General features: G+C 49.7%; 1 protein-coding gene across 4 annotated transcripts in view; it reads right to left on the bottom strand.

Moving 5' to 3' along the window:
- The window catches only part of SLC7A6 (solute carrier family 7 member 6), a 41489-nt gene extending 26969 nt beyond the window's left edge, over nucleotides 1–14520 (bottom strand). The window contains exons 1-5 of one of the 4 annotated variants that reach the window (XM_023210260.2): nucleotides 14136–14520; nucleotides 11999–12126; nucleotides 10633–10815; nucleotides 9218–9268; nucleotides 1131–1689 (exon numbers count right to left, since the gene is read on the bottom strand). In XM_023210260.2, coding sequence (XP_023066028.1) covers nucleotides 1131–1653 — 523 coding nt within the window. In that variant the 5' untranslated portion in view covers nucleotides 1654–1689; nucleotides 9218–9268; nucleotides 10633–10815; nucleotides 11999–12126; nucleotides 14136–14520. Of the gene's footprint in view, nucleotides 1–1130; nucleotides 1690–3329; nucleotides 3351–9217; nucleotides 9269–10632; nucleotides 10816–11998; nucleotides 12127–14135 lie in introns of those variants that run through there. The other 3 variants (XM_023210259.2, XM_023210261.3, XM_023210258.2) reach the window with 3 other exon arrangements.
- Between the last annotated feature and the right edge of the window lie 2353 nt (nucleotides 14521–16873).

Below are 16873 nucleotides of genomic sequence, written 5' to 3'. Positions count from 1 at the left end.
AAAAAAAAAAAAAAAAAAAAAAAAAAAAAAACAGAATTCTGGGCCTTTCTTATTTAAAACACTAGTTCTGCAAGGCTGGGTAAATTCACAGCAATCTTTTCTCCTTACTACCCCGTAAGAGAAAAAGGAAAATAAAGAGGGATCAACTGGGATCTCTTAGGTTCTATCTGCAGAAACTCAAATGTGGCTGCAGGCAGAGCTTGTTTACGAAGTCAGTGTAAAGAAGTCTGGTACAGTAGGAAGAAAAGGTGTTTTGTTGTCGTACATGCTGCTCAGAGCAAGCCACAAAGAGCAGCAGTGGCAGACAGGAAAGGGTCCTGTGGGCCTCAGGTTTAACACCGTAGGACTCCCAGAGTCTAGTGAAGCCTATTTTCTCACTGACGCCTTTAACTGGTTTAAGATAAAAATCTGGGAAATAAAATAATTTTTTTTTTTTTTTTTTTTTTTCCTTCAGCAACAGAATAAAGGCCTCAACACCGCTGGGGTTTTTTCTGGGCTTACAACTAGCGATGTTGACTTCAACCAAAACAGCTGTCAAGACAAAAGACATGCCCCAACCTGTCACACAGACCACAAAACAGAACAAGGGCAGCCAAGACAGGAGGAATCTGAGGCACCAAAAACCATGAACAGATTCAAACTTCTCCCGTCCCCATCCTTTATGCTTACTTATCTTTCAGGACCAAATGACTGGTAAAATTACTTCCTCAAAAGGTAAGAAGCCTCCCTCCCCTCCAAAATGCAAAATATGCTATTCAAATATAAAGTATCTTTTTTTTTTTTGGAGACAGAGTTTTGCTCTTGTTGCCCAGGCTAGAGTACAATGGCGTGATAACTGCTCACCGCAGCCTCCGCCTCCCGGGTTCAAGCAATTCTCCTGCCTCAGCCTCCCGAGTAGCTGGGATTACAGGCATGCACCACCATGCCTGGCTAATTTTGTATTTTAAGTAGAGATGGGGTTTCTCCGTGTTGGTCAGGCTGATCTTGAACTCCCAACCTCAGGTGATTCACCCACCTCAGCCTCCCAAAGTGCTGGGATTACAGGCATGAGCCACCACACCCGGCCTAAAGTACCATTATTACAGTACCCACCACCCCCCAACATCCTCCCAATCTCAGCCCCCACTTACATATGCAAGCAGCAGCGAGGAGACGGCAGGCCAGGTATGGGGGATCACAGCTGGGGAAGGACGGCTGGATGATGTAGTTGGCGAAGGTGATGGCGATGATGGCCTGACTGGTGGGCTCAACAACTAGCAGTGAGACCCATAGGCGGATGAAGGCAATGAAGCCCCCAAAGGCCTCTAGAATATAAGCGTAGCTGGCTCCCGACTTGGTGATGGTGGTCCCCAGCTCTGCATAACAAAGGGCACCCACAACAGAGAAGAGCCCACCAATGGCCCACACAATCAGCGACATCCCATAGGAGGCAGTGTGTACCAGCACACCCTTGGGTGAGACGAAGATCCCTGAGCCGATCATGTTGCCCACCACCAGGCTGACCCCATTCAGCAGGGAGATCTCCTTTTTCAGCTGCATACTTTCGGAGGACCTTTGAGGTGGCGAGCTGACATCTTCTTCCACCTGGGACTGGCTGGTGTTAGGGACAAGATGGTAGGTGGGTGTGGGCCTCCCAGGCTCCCTGGCTTCCATGACAAACAGTTCCTGCACACCTGTGTTTACTGTGGCCTGGCAAAGAATACAAGTATGTTAGTCTAGGGCAGGAGCTGGTGAGGCTCTATTTAGACGAGATTTCCCTGCCCACTTCCTATTTAGGGACAGCATGCCATGCACACAGCCCTAACTACAATAGGCCTGTCTCAGTTCCCACCACAGGACACAGGGAACCAGAAGTGGGCAGACCTTCACTGCTCCAAAGAAAGACACCATGAGAGCTCACGCATGATGTGATGACGACTTCCAATGACAAATACCTGTCTTGCAGCCCACAGTAGGCTGGCATTAAATTTGTCCAATGATTGGATTCTCCCTGAGTTACAGATTTTTGCTCTGTTCTCACCAGCTTAAAACCCACAAACCTGCCCTGCAGAGAAGACCAGAGTCCCTGCACCTGGTACACAGTCGTCACCAGCCTGAAAGGCTTCTCACTGTCCATACCCAGGTAATCCTGCCCACTCACCTCCACCCAAACATAAAGTGGGACTTCTGCAATGTCCAGCGAGACATGGAGACGTCTGCAGCTACTCTCAGGTCAGTACAGAACGTGAGGAGGTGGTGGGAAGGGTGAGGAAGATGCTAAGACAGGCGCATATCATCACTGTAGTGACTAGACCAAGGGGAAGTCCCTCATGAAAATACACGCCTGGCCGGGCACAGTGGCTCCCACCTGTAATCCCAGAATGTTGGGAGGCCGAGGCAGGCGGATCACAAGGTCAGGAGATTGAGACCATCCTAGCCAAAATGGTAAAACCCCGTCTCTACTGAAAATACAAAAATCAGCTGGGTATGGTGACACATACCTGTAATCCCCACTCGGGAGGCTGAGGCAGGAGAATCGCTTGAACCAGGGAGTCGGAGATTGCAGTGAGCCAAGGTCGCACCACTGCACTAAAGCCTGGTGACAGAGCGAGACTCGGTCTCAAAAAATAAAAAATACATGCCTACGCATCCCTGTGTCTGCAACACCTACCTTACTCTCCCACGTTGCTGCTTGCCCATTCAACATCTTTCTTTTTCCAAAGTACCCAAAAGAGAGGGGTTACATAATAAGACAGGGTGGAGAAAGGACATCCAGGGGCATCCCAACCCAGGGCTAATTTGCCATTGGCGTATTTGCTTTCTTCCCCAGCATGCCCCTCGTGTTGGATTCCACATTAACCTACCTAGGAAGGACCCAGAATCTATCAAAGGAAAATCAGCACCTTCCTGACCCTGCACCCAGTGTGACCTTCTCCCTTCCTCAACTCCTATGCCAGTCACACTTCTGATCCCTTGATCCCATCTCATCTTCAGAAGAAATCTGGTGGGCCATTTGATTCCCACCCACGAATTAGTCCTTTAAGGTCACGGAGATAACCTCCAAGAATCAGCAATAGGAACAGGATTGGCAAGCACATCATCTTTCCAGAAGCCTCTTATCTATTCAACAAATGTGTATGTGATGTGCCGAACCTGGCCTCATGGAGCTCAGAGCAAGGAAAACACAGTCAAGAGTGAGTAGTTCTTAGGGAAAATGCTGATCTCCACAGCTGCCACCCAAAACTCCTGCCTTCCCTATCCCAAACCCCTTCAAGTCTGGACCTGAGCCCAAGTAAAAAAGCTCCTCCCAGGCCCCAGTCAAGCCTTCCCCCAGTCCCAGGAGTGCCTACCTCTGCTTCAGTGAGGCTGAGCTTTAAGGCAGCACCACTTTTGCTCTCGCTCTGGCACCAAGTCATGCAGGTTTCCCTACACAGGCACGTGGAAACATACTTGTTTTCATGTGCCTGTCAGGTGAGCCCCGGCATCCATTAGAACAAAACCAGTAAACAGCTGGGGAGCCTATAGTCTCACATAAGAGTCAGGTGCAAAGAAACCTAGGATGCCTTTTCTACCCAAGTCAACATGGAGACAAGCAGAGAAATCTGACCCCAGTGACCAATACAGCTCCCCCTATTCCATCAGACTCTAGCTGGGAGGAGGGATTGGGGTTACTAGGTATTCCCTTTGTATTCATAAAACCTGACACTGGTGATGCTGATACGGCTTTATCAGGTTTGTCAGATACACTGGTGAAACTACCCAGTGGCCTTATTTGGAGAGGTGGGGCACAGTCACAGCCCCACAAGACCTCATGCCTAGGATTTCAGTCGCAGCACCTGAATGAAAGACAAGGTTCCTGCTGGAAGGTTAAGGACTCCTTCTGCCAAGGAGAGTAGCAGAATCACACATAACTGAAGGCAGATAACACTTCTTTCTCTTTCAATCTCTCTCTCTCTCTCTTTTTTATTCAAGAGACAGGGTCTCACTTTGTCACCCAGGCTGGAGTGCAATCATGCAATCGTAGCTCACTGCAGCCTCCAACTCCTAGGCTCAAGCACTCCCCTATCTCGGCCTCCTGAGTAGCTAGGACTACAGTTGCTCGCCACCATGCCCAGCTATTTTTTTTTTTAATTTGTTTGTAGAGACAGTGTTTCACCATGTTGCCCAGACTGGTCTTAAACTCCTGGCCCCAATTGATCCTCCTACCTTGGCCTCCTGAAGTGCTCAAATTACAGGTGTGAGCCACCATGCCAGGCTTCATTCTCTTCATTCAGTAACAAAATGCATGCTGGGTGCAGTGGCTCACACCTGTAATCCCAGCACTTTGGGGGGCTGAGGCAGGTGGATCACAAGTCTAAGAGATTGAGACCATCCTGGTCAACATGGTGAAACCCCGTCTCTACTAAAAATACAAAAAAATTTAGTTGGATGTGATGGCATGCACTTGTAGTCCCAGCTACTCAGGAGGCTGAGGCAGGAGAATCACCTGAACCTGGGAGGCAGAGGTTGCAGTGAGCCGAGATAGCACTACTGCACTCCAGTCTGGTGACAGAGCAAGACTCTGTCTCCAAAAGAAAGAAAGAGAGAGAGAGAGGAAGGAAGAGAAAGAAAAGAAAAATGCAATTGTTATCAAGAGCCTGTCCTTGGCAAAAGTAATTAAAGTTCCTACCTGTTTGCTAAACACCCAAGAGCAAAATTGTGATGTAACCCTAGCAGCTCCGAAGAGCACGTGACTAAGTCCTAGGCTGGCTTGGCCACACATACAACCTCAAGGCCATCCCTTACCTCCTCCCCATACCTAAACTTCACCTTGGCAGGGTACAGTGGTGACACCTGTAATCCCAGCACTTTGGGAGGCCAAAGTATGTGGATCACTTGAGCCCAGGAGACCAGCCTGGGCAATGGCAAAACCCTGTCTACACCACAAAACTACAAAAGTTATCTGGGCATGGTGGCACACACCTGTAGTCTTAGTTACTCAGGAGGCTGAAGTGGGAGGATCATCTGAGCCCAAGAAGGTTGAAGCTGCAATGAGCCATGATCACACCACTGCACTCCCACCTGGGTGACAGAGAGAGACCCTGTCTCAAAAAACAAACAACAAAAATTACAAATAAAATGGGGCCAGACATGATGGCTCACGCCTGTAATCCTAGTACTTTGGGAGACCAAGACCAGAGGATCGCCTGAAGCCAGGAGTTCAAGAGTAGCCTGGGCAACATAGGGAGGCTCCGTCTCTACAAAAAAATGAAATAAGAAAAAACTAGGCCAGGGACAGTGGTCCACACCTGTAATCCAGCACTTTGGGAGGCTGAGGCAAGAGGATTCCTTAAGCCCGGAAGTCCGAGACCAGCCTAGACAGCGTGGCAAGACTCCATCTCTACAAAAATACAAAAATTAGCTGGGCACAGTGGCACATGGCAGCTACTTGGGAGGCGAAGGTGGGAGTATCTCTTGAGCCAAAGAAGTCAGGGCTGCGGTGAGCCATTATCACGCCACTGCATTCCAGCCTGGGTGACAGAGCGAGACTCTGTTTCAAAAAACAAAAAAATCTAGTATAAAACGGAAAGTCCTCAACTTCCACCTTCCACTCAGGATGCATAGCACCATTCCCACTCCAGTGACAAACAACACTTTTTCTTGGAGCCATCAGAAAGCTGAAGTTACAGGGCAACCAACTAGATTGAAACTCATGGGGCCGGGTGCGGTGGCTCACACCTGTAATCCCAGCACTTTGGGAGGCTGAGGCGGGTGGATCATGAGGTCAGGAGATCAACACCATCCTAACTAACACGGTGAAACCCCGTCTCTACTAAAAATACAAAAAATTAGCTGACCGTGGTGGCGGGCACCTGTAGTCCCAGCTACTTGGGAGGCTGAGGCAGGAGAATGGCGTGAACCTGGGAGGCGGAGCTTGCAGTGAGCAGAGATCGCGCCACTGCACTCCAGCCTGGGGGACAGAGCCAGACTCTGTCTCAAAAAAAAAAAAAAAGAAAGAAAGAAACTGATGGAAAGACGGCCACCTCCAAGGAGATAGAGAGATACAAGGTCTGGCTCACCTGTGGCAGTGGGAGAAAGATGAGACAACCATTTAGGTGAGTCAGAAGAATTCAGGTAAATTTTTTTTTAAATTACCAAATGTCAATTGTGGGTTAGGAAGAGCCACAGACATTCAGGTTTTTTTCATAGACCTCAGTGGGTACTCAAAAGAAATACTGGGCAGGTCACCTGAGAAAACCTCTCTTGGTAGTGCTGGCTTATGGGAGGGAAAATACAAAGGCCAACCTATACCCTTCTTCTCTAAAGAATAAAAGCCATAAACCCCTGGAAAAGGGCAGCAAACTCTGTCACTCCTGAGGCAGCTGGGGCAGGATAAAAACAAAAACAAAATAAAACAAAAAAAAACTCTATGCCTGGAGGAGGGGTAGAAAATTCTGGGCAAGACCACTGGAGGTGCTTTCTCCTGGGAAAAGGGCAGGAGCACCCAGAAAGATCCACTCCCAAGACCCAGGGAAACAAACAGGGCCTGCCTAAGACTGAGGCTGAACCAGGACAACAGAAAAATCCCCACTCCCTACCACCAGGTTAGCAAGCACCCAGAAACAAGCAACAGTAGTCTACCACTGAGACTGTGTACTGAGGCATAGGTGCACAGAGAAATCCTAAAGCTGAGGGTGGCTGGACACAGTGGCTTACACTTGTGTAGCCTCCGGAGGCTAAGGCTGGAGGAACTTGAGGCCAAGAGTTCGAGACCAGCCTGGGCAACATAGCAAGACTCCATCTCTACAGAAAAAATTAAAAAGTAGCCAGGCATGACGGCACACGCCTGTAGCCCCAGCTATTTACTCAGAAGGCTAAGAGGTAAATTTGAGCTCAGGAGTTGGAGGCTGCAGTGAACCATGATGGCACTACTGGCACTCCAGTCTGGGTGACAGAGCGAGATGACTGAGTGAGACTTTTTTTTTTTCTTTTCTTTTTTTTTTTTTTTTTTTGAGGCAGAGTCTTGCTTTGTCACGCAGGCTGGAGTGCAGTGGTACGATCTCAGCTCACTGTAACCTCCGCCTCCTGGGTTCGAGGGATTCTCCTGCCTCAGCCTCCAGAGTAGCTGGGACTACAGGTGTGCACTACCACGCCTGGCTAATAAGCTGAGGGTATGGATGGAGGATAACCACTGAGAAAAAGCCTCCCTCCAGCAAACCAACCATAAGCTGGCAAGGAAACACGAGAAGAATTTGAAGCCACTGGTGCACCTAACGTAACCATAGCAACAATAACACCCAAACACAACTGTCTCCTGACTAGGAGTTCAAACTCCCATACAAACAGTCTAGCAAAGAAGAGCTGTACCCAGTTCCCAAAATAAATGCTATATACCTCAGTCTCTACTGCTCCACGTACCATGTCTGGCAATCAGTAACAAGTTACAAGCAACATTAAAAAAGCAAGAAAAACAACCCATTATCAAGAGGTAAAGTAATCAATAGGACCGGACTTGAGATGACCCTGATAATGGAAACATCAAACAATGAATTTAAAATAATTGTGTTTGATACATTAAAGACTACTGAAAAAGTTGAACAGCATGAGGAAACAAATGTGGAACTTTAGCAGTGAGATGAAAACCAAAAGGGTCAAAATGGAAAAAGTGAAAAAATAGAACAGAATATCAAGCTGTGGGGCAATACCAAATAGCCTAAGTAAATATTTTTTAAATACGTATTTTTGCTTTTTTTTTTTTTTTTTTTGAGACAGAGTCTGACTTTGTCGTCCAGGTTGGAGTGCTGTGGTGCAGTCTCGGCTCACTGCAATCTCTGCCTCTCAGGTTCAAGCAATTCTCCTGCCGCAGCCTCCTAAGTAGCTGGGATTATAGGCGTGTGCCATCACACCCAGCTAATTTTTGTATTTTTAGTAGAGACGGGGTTTCACCATGTTAATCAGGCTGGTCTCAAACTCCTGACCTCATGATCTGCCTGCCTCGGCCTCCCAGAGTGCTGGGATTACAGGCGTGAGCCACTGTGCCTGGCTCTTTTTTTTTTTTTTTTTTTTTAAGATGGAGTTTCGCTTGTTGCCCAGGCTGGAGTGCGGTGGCTCGATCTCAGCTCACAGCAACTTCCGCCTCCCAAGTTCAAACAATTCTCCTGCCTCAGCCTCCTGAGTAGCTGGGATTACAGGCACATGTCCCCACACCCAGCTAATTTTTATATTTTTAGTAGACACAGGGTTTCACCATGTTGGCCAGAATGGTCTTGATCGCTTGACCTCGTGATCCGCTCATCTCGCCCTCCCAAAGTGCTGGGATTACAGGTGTAAGCCATGATGCCCGGCCCCAGCTAATTTTGTATTTTTAGTAGAGACAGGGTTTCTCCATGTTGGTGAGGTTGGTCTCGAACTCCTGACCTCAGGTAATCCGCCCACCTCGACTTCCCAAAGTGCTGGGATTACAGGTGTGAACCACCATGCCCAACCACATTTTTGCTCATTTTTAATAACTTTAGAATATAACTGACCACCCAAATATAGTAGTAATGTATTATGGGATTATAGCATATTTAAACGTAAAAATGTCAAGCCGGGCACGGTGGCCCACACCTATGATCCTTGCACTTTGGGAGGCTGAGGCAGGGGGAATCATTTGAGCCCAGGAGTTTGAGACCAGCCTGGGCAACACAGCAAGATCCTGTCTCTACAAAAAATACAAAAATTAGCCAGGCATGGTGACGCACGCCTGTGGTCCCAGCTACTCAAAAGGCTAAGACAGGATGATCCCTTGAACCTGGGAGTCAGGTTGCAGTGAGCTGAGAGATCGCAGCACTGCACTCCAGCCTGGGCACTTGAGTGAGACTTGGTCTCCAAAAAAACAAGTGAAATGTCTGGCCAGTCAGTGGGAGGCCAAGAAGGGAGGGAGGATCACTTGAGGCAGAGTTCAAGACCAGCCTGGGCCACATAGGGAGACCTCTGTCTCTACAAAAGGAAGGAAAGAACGGAGGGAAGGAGGGAAGGAAAGAAGGAGGGAAGAGGAGGGAAGAGGGAAGGAGGGAAGAAGGGAGGAAGGGAGGAAGGAAGGTGAACTGGCTGTATTAACATCAGACATTTTCTGTCACGGTACTTATTCTTCAGGTAACAATTGATAAAAAAGAATAAATAATGGCAAAAAGCTATTAAGACTTGGTTTTGAAGGAATTTGCATTTAATTAATCACAACAGTAGCTACTTACATTCCAAAAACAGCAGTGCCTACCTGTGTGAGACGCGTTGTCTATCCTGTCCCCAGAGTAGATCTGCAGACCCTCTGCAACAATGGAATGAAAATCGCTGATTCAAAAGGCCAATAATTAAGACATTACCTCCAGCTAGGCATTATGACAGAGTCATCAAAATTCTACCAGATCACCCTCCTGAATTTGCTATCCTTTCCCTCAATTTTTATCCAATTCATAAGAGAAATTGCTACTTCCAATTAGTTACAGGTGCAATGAAAAAAAGAGAGAGAAATTGGTATGTGAGGATCACACACAATATCAATCTCTCTCAGCCTGGGTAACATGGCAAAATCCCATCTCTACAAAAAAAAAACACACACACACACAAAATTAGGCTGGGTGCAGTAGCTCAAGTCTGTAATCCCAGCACTTTGAGAGGCCAAGGTAAGAGGATGGCTTGCGGCCAGAAGTTTGAGACCAACCTGGGCAACACAGCAAAAACAAAAAAATTATTTTCTTTTTTGAGACAGAGTTCTGCTCTTGTTGCCCAGGCTGGAGTGCAATGACGCGATCTTGGCTCACTGCAACCTCCGCCTCCTGGGTTCAAGCGATTCTCCTGCCTCAGCCTTCTGAGTACCTGGGATTACAGGCCTGCGCCACCATGCCTGGCTAATTTTTTGTATTTAGTAGAGACGGGGTTTCACCATGTTGGTCAGGCTGGTCTCGGACTCCTGGGACCTCAGGAGATCCGCCTGCCTCGGCTTCCCAAAGTGCTAGGATTACAGGCGTGAGCCACCGCGCCCAGCCAACAAAAAAATTTAAATGTTTTTTTTTTTTTTAATTCCTGCAGTCTCCTGCAGCAGGTAATAAAGGAATTTAACAGACTACTAAAATTTCCCCATGAAAATTTAACCACGAAACTGCCACAAGCAATTTTTGGAATAAATGAATTTATCACAATTCAATTACATCAGAAAACCATGGGATGAAATGGGGGAAGCTCAATTACAAAGGAGGTTTTACAAACTGGATTTGAAACCAAAATTTTTGTAATGAATAAAGGAAAAAATGCTATTGAGGATGTTGGGAAAAACTCAAAACCATTTTTACTGTGTAAAATGGTTTTACACACCACAACAATCAACACAGAAGAGTTCTGTGACCAAATGCCGGGGGGAGGGCTCCCCACTAACAAGCAATCATTTCTCCCCAGGGACACCAGCTGAGTGTCCTCCAGTTCAATCCCAACACTATCTACCTGGAAACAGCATCAGATCCCACAGCGGAAGGGATCAGTCCCACAGACTGCCCCTCCCCCACAGGATACCTGGCACAAATCCAGGCCTCCTGAACTTCTGACCGAACTGTTTGAAGTTGAGGCTCCCAAGACCCCTCTTTCAGTTCAATTATTTTGCTAGAACGGCTCCCAGAACTCAGAGAAACACTTACTTACATTTACTGGTATATTATAAAGGGTGTTACAAAGGATACAGATGAAGAGGTTTGCAGAGCCAGGAAGGGGGAAGGGTCACAGACTTTCCTTGTCCTCCTAGGGAGAAGTACCATCCAGGAACCTCCACGTGTCCAGCTATCCGGAAGCTCCCCACACCGGAGGCCTCTTGGGTTTTTATGCAGGCTTCATTACATAGGCATGAGTGATTAAGCCACTGGCCATTGGTGATCAACTTAACCTCACCCTCCTCCTTCTCCCCTCCCCGGAGGTTGGGGGTAGGGCTCAAAGTCCCAACCCTTTAATCCTGACTTGGTCTTTCCAATGACCAGTCCCCATCCTGAAGCTCTCTAGGGGCTGCCAGCCACCAGTCATCAGCATACAAAAAGACATTACTTTGGTCTTTCTAAGTATTTTAGGAGTTGTATGCTAGGAAATGGGCTGAAGACCAAAAAATATTTTGCTGTATCACAGAGAAATACATCAAAATATTTTTATTTCCCCCTCTGGTTGAATCAAAATCTTAACTATGGTGAAAACACAGAAGACTTTTTCCTATAAAATTCTATGAGTTATGGCTGGGCGCAGTGTCTCACGCCTGTAATCCCAGCATTTTGGGAGGCTGAGGCGGGTGGATCGCCTGAGGTCAGGAGTTCAGGACCAGCCTGGCCAACACAGTGAAACCCCGTCTGTGCTAGAAATATAAAAAATTGTCCAGGCATGATGGCGGGCGCCTATAATCCCAGCTACTTGGGAGGCTGAGGCAGGAGAATCACTTGAACTTGGGAGGTGGAGGTTGCAGTGATCCAAGACTGCACCATTGCACTCCAGCCTGGGCAACAAGAGCGAAACTCCATCTCAAAAAAAAAAAAAAAAAATCCACCACAATTGGGAGGCCGAGGCGGGCAGATTACCTGAGCTCAGGAGTTCGTGACCAGTCTGGCCAACATGGTGAAGCCCCGTCTCTACTAAAAATACAATAATTAGCCGGGCATGGTGGCGGGCGCCTGTAATCCCAGCTGCTTGGGAGGCTGAGGCAGAAGAATCACTTGAACCCAGGAGGCGGAGGTTGCAGTGAGCAGAGATCACGCCACTGCACCCCAGCCTGGGTGACACAATGAGACTCTGTCTCCAAAAAGAAAAAAAAGAAAAAAACCATCCAATTACTCTTTAGAAAGAGTTGTAATATAAATAAATATATAATTTATTTTTATAATAAATTAGTGTTATTTAACATGTAATACTAAAGAATTGTTAATTATGTGTAAGCCATTCTCTTTACTAGTATTGTGCTCATACTGTATACAAATAAGTAAAAACTCTTTGTAAATCACACAAACAGAAGAAAAGACAGAGCAACAATATTCACCTGTCAAGAAATACGTGAACATCACACTTTCATAAGCCACCTCCTCATAAATGGGTCCAGTACTGAGAAGGAAATGAAGTCCCCGCAGCAAGGCCTAATTTCACTTGTCTGCCTTGGCCATATAAACTCTGCAACAAAGAGTGGGAGGGAACTGATCAAAAAATGAACCCTTTTAACCTGAGAAAGCGGATTTAAAAATATATGTATATATATATATTTACGTAATTTTTAAAAATTAACCAAGAAAGCAGCAGAATGATATTTCCTTGTAAAATCTAAATTTTTACATGCCCGGCAGGGGCAGTCCTAATTACTGGCAGGTTCCATGACACCCACAGGGTGGGTATAACTGAAGCAGTCAGAGAACTGGCCTTGTCACGCATGTCTAGGCAGCTCTGGGGCCCCAGGTCCCGTGGGCACTGTTTGCATAACTTTTTTCTTTTTTTTTTTTTGGAGACAGAGTCTCACTCTGTCACCCAGGCTACAGTGCAATGGCGCACTCTTGGCTCACTGCAACCTCTGCCTTCTGGGTTCAAGCCATTCTCCTGCCTCAGCCTCCTGAGTAGCTAGGACTACAGGCGCCGGCCACCACGCCCGGCTCATCTTTTGTATTTTTAGCAGAGAGGGGATTTCACTGTGTTAGCCAGAATGGTCTCCATCTCCTGACCTCGTGATCCGCCCACCTCGGCCTCCCAAAGTGCCGGGATTACAGGCCTGAGCCACTGTGCCTGGCCTGCATAACTTTTTTAGAAACTAATCTACATCCAAGAGATTACAGCAGGAAACACAAAGGTCAGCAAATTTCTTCTACTAAGTTCCTGGGAGATGGGGATCATAAAACCGGTATATGCCATAAAAATACATCCATGGCCAAATAGGGAAGGAGGACAAGGAGAGGAAGAGAGGAGAAAATCAGGTTGGTGGTTTTCCACACACTTGCCAGGAAAATAAACTCCAGTGTAACGACTTGAATGACGATCTGAGATCAAAGTTGGGAAGCAAAAGCCATCTGCACAGCACACACGGGACCTGAGTAATACAGGTGGCCTGGGCAGGTCCCCAAAGGGCCTCACCGCCACCAAAAAGAGGTGGAACTGATATCAGGAAGCAGTCACAGCCTTTCAAGTCTGCTCCTCCCAGATCTGAAATCTGGGAGCAGCTCTGAGAGATAAGCTCCCGATGGCTGGGCACTGAACTGCCACCCGGCGAGCTGAGCTGGCCCTGGCTTTTTCCCCCATCAAGGGCAGAGACTGAATTCTTTTTAACTGTGTCACCAAGCCCAGGGCATACAAGAGGTACTCAAAAACGTGTTCGCCGACACCCTGATTCCTATTTATACTGACCATTACACAACATGTTTGCTTAGAGCCCAGCGAAGAATTTTCAGAATGTTTCACGTCCATCTCCCCACATTCAGGACGAGAGATAGTCACACAAGATGACAGGCTATGGGGACGCTCAAAACAGCCATAATCACCGGGGCCACGCGGGTTCCCCAGCGCCAGCAGCCCAACGCTCCAGGCCCCAACACGCCACAAAACCTTGCGGCATTCTCTAAAGTAAATGGACTGATTTTAAAATGATAATCGTCATTCTTGCGACAGCCCCAGGAAGCCTGGCTCCTGCAGTCCTGAGCCCGCATCTTTCTCCGCCCCACCGCGGCCGCCGCACAGCACAGGTTCTCTGTCCGGCAGTCGCAAGCGCAGTCACAGTCCCACTCAGGGTCACCGTCGCACAGTCTCACGCTCGCAGCGCGGCCCGCACACACAGAGTCCCGGTCACCCTTGTACCTGGGGTTTCCCTCTCCACACACACCCCGGGTCTCCCTCACGCTCGCCGCGTCGCCAGCACACTCCAAGACTGGCTTCCTCGAGGTCACCATCAGCCTCCGGGGCTCGCACCCATACAGCATTTCTCCCATACTCGGCCCTCACGCTCGAGGTCCCTCGCTCCTCGTGTCGCCACCCCTCAGCCGCAGCGCCTCTCGCGCGGCCCCGACCGGCCAGCCCCGCGCCGTTTCTGGGCCGCATCCTGCTCCCGCCGGCGGTGGCCAAGACCTAGAGGGTTCGGCTCCCACAGAACGCGGCCCGGCCCCGGCCCCGCTCCCCGCGCGCCCGCCCATGGCCCGGCCCGTTACCTCCCAGTGGCCCGGCGCCGCCAGGATGCTCGGTCGCGCCGCCGTTGCCGCGGCCGCTCAGGCCCCGCCCTGCCACGTCACCCGCCGCCGGATCGCGACAGCGCGCGCCGCGTCGGGACATAGTTCCGTGCAGGGCCAGCTGTCGGCGGCGCTTCCCGGCCCCCGTGGCCGCCACGGCCTGGCCGGTACGGGGTCCTCTGGCTCAGACCGTGAGCGTGGACGCCCGACAGCCCCCAGTGGCCTCGCCAGGGCCGGCGGAGCCCGTGACCCGGGCCCGGCCACCCTCGCCGCCCTGGAGTTAGATGGGGCCTCAGAGGGCGTCCACACCGGGACATTCCCGCGGGGAGCTCTCATCGGCCCCCGCACCCCGTTCCTATCTCGCCCTTGACCTGGGCCCGGCGCCCAGGGCGCCCCCTACAGCTCACACAGGGATCCAAACGGCCTCCGCCGCCGCTGGGCCACTGCCACCCTGCGTCTAGGAACCCCGAGAAGACACACACTCTGGGGACTTGTCCAAACACACGCACAGCTCAGACTCGCATCCCTTGAGGCTCCCGCACCCACAAAGAAACTGCAGGCTCCGTTGGCCAACCCCAGACCTCCCTGGGGCTCTGTCCTCATCTTCCCAAGAGAGCTGCCACCCCTCTTGGGGGAGCTGCACCTCCTGCCCACTTCCCCTCCCTCTGTTTGCTCCTCCATCTTCCTCTCGAGTTCCTTTTCCTCTGGCGTCTCTGGGGCTCTCTTGTCTAGAGCCTCCTGACCTCATGGGCCCCTGAGCCCTCCATCAAAATTTCCTGTCAACACCTCAAGCACTGACTTGGTCCAGGGCCCTGGGGTCTTTTCCCCCAGCCTTATGACCACAAGTGCATGTCCTCTAGTTCCAGACTATACCCAAGACCCTGCTCCCTGCCACCCAGTGACAGGGACCCAGCCAGAGATGGGTAGCACCTCAGACCCTTCCTCCCCACTCCTCCCACCGCCTACACCCTGCTTTCTTCTCCCCAGCCACAATGGCCTCCCAATCCCTTTCCTGCTCCCCTTAACCCATCTCCACAGAGTACGGGATGCTCCTAAATTACAGATTGCAATGACTTTGTATCTCCCCTGCCTAAAAACCCTTCCATTCTCCTCTCTGCAGGCCTGGATGACAATGCTTGAGGAGCCCTCGCTGGTGCTGCCCTCCTGCCCTCTGCTTGGAACACCTCCCGTGTCAGTGAGTGGACATATATATTTGGATCAATCGAGCAGATCAGTTCCTCTGGCCTCCCTGGCTGGGCAGAAGGACGACTCTGGACACTTGTGTCGGCACCCAGCCACTTGTCCCTGCCACAGCTTCATATAAGGTATGCCGGCTCAGCTGGGCCTGGTGGCTCACACCTGTAATCCCAGAACTTTGGGAGGCTGAGTCAGGCGGATCACCTGAGGTTGGGAGTTCGAGACCAGCCTGACCAACATGGAGAAACCCCGTCTCTACTAAAAATACAAAATTAGCCTATTGTGGTGGCACATGCCTGTAATTGCAGCTACTTGGGAGACTGAGGCAGGAGAATCGCTTTAACCCGGGAGGCAGAGGTTGCAGTAAGCCGAGATCACGCCATCGCACTCCAGCCTGGGCAATAAGAGCGAAACTCCATCTCAAAAAAAAAAAAAAACAAAGGAAACAAAAAAAACATATGCCAGCTCCCTCTGGCTTTGCAGTCTCACACCCAGTTACGTAGCCCATCAGCTGAAAGCCCCATGTACACCACACTCTGAATCAGATGTTCTCTAAAACCATCAGTGTTCCTCAGGACCACCCTGCAAGATACATTTATTTGTAACTATTCTTTTCTTTTGCTTTCAGAGATCTATTGCCCAGGCTGGAGTGCAATGGCTATTCACAGTTGTGATCACAGCTCACTGCAGCCTTGAATTCCTGGTTTCAAGCAATCTTCCTGCCTCAGCTTCCTACTTGGGACTACAGATTTATTTTTATTTCATCTTTTTTTTTGAGACGGAGTCTCGCTCTGTCGCCCAGGCTGGAGTGCAGTGGCGCGATCTCAGCTCACTGCAAGCTCCGCCTCCCGGGTTCACGCCATTCTCCTGCCTCAGCCTCCCAAGTAGCTGAGACTACAGGTGCCCGCCACCACGCCTGGCTAATTTTTTGTATTTTTAGTAGAGACGGGCTTTCACCGTGTTAGCCAGGATGGTCTCGATCTCCTGACCTCGTGATCCACCCGCCTCGGCCTCCCAAAGTGTTGGGATTACAGGCGTGAGCCACCGGCTTTTTTGCTGTTGTTGTTGAGATCTATCTAGCTCACTCTATCTTGTCCAGGCTGGAGTACGGTGGTGCCATCTTGGCTCACTGCAGCCCCCACCTCCCAGGTTCCAGCGATTTCCTGTCTCAGTCTCCAGAGTAGCTAGTACTACAAGGCATGTGCCACCACACCTGGCTAATTTTGTATTTTTAGTAGATATGGGGTTTCACCATGTTGGCCAGACTGGTCTTGAACTCCTGACCTGAAGTGATCCACCCTCCTTGGCCTCCCAAAGTGCTGGGATTACAGGCGCAAACCATGGTGCCCAGCCTATTTCACCTTTAAAGTCTTGCCCAGGCTGGTCTCAAACTCCTGGGCTCAAGCAATCCTCCTGCCTTAGCCTCCTGAGTAGGTGGAACTACAAGCATGAGCCAGTGCACCCAGATGTCCCCATTCTTTGGATGAGGAAACTGAGGGTCAGAAAGCTCCCCAGACAACTTG

This window comes from Piliocolobus tephrosceles, chromosome 17 (assembly GCF_002776525.5).
Source record: "Piliocolobus tephrosceles isolate RC106 chromosome 17, ASM277652v3, whole genome shotgun sequence".
NCBI lineage: Eukaryota > Metazoa > Chordata > Mammalia > Primates > Cercopithecidae > Piliocolobus > Piliocolobus tephrosceles.
Note: the sequence above shows the minus strand (reverse complement) of the source record. Positions and strands in the feature narration are given on the sequence as shown.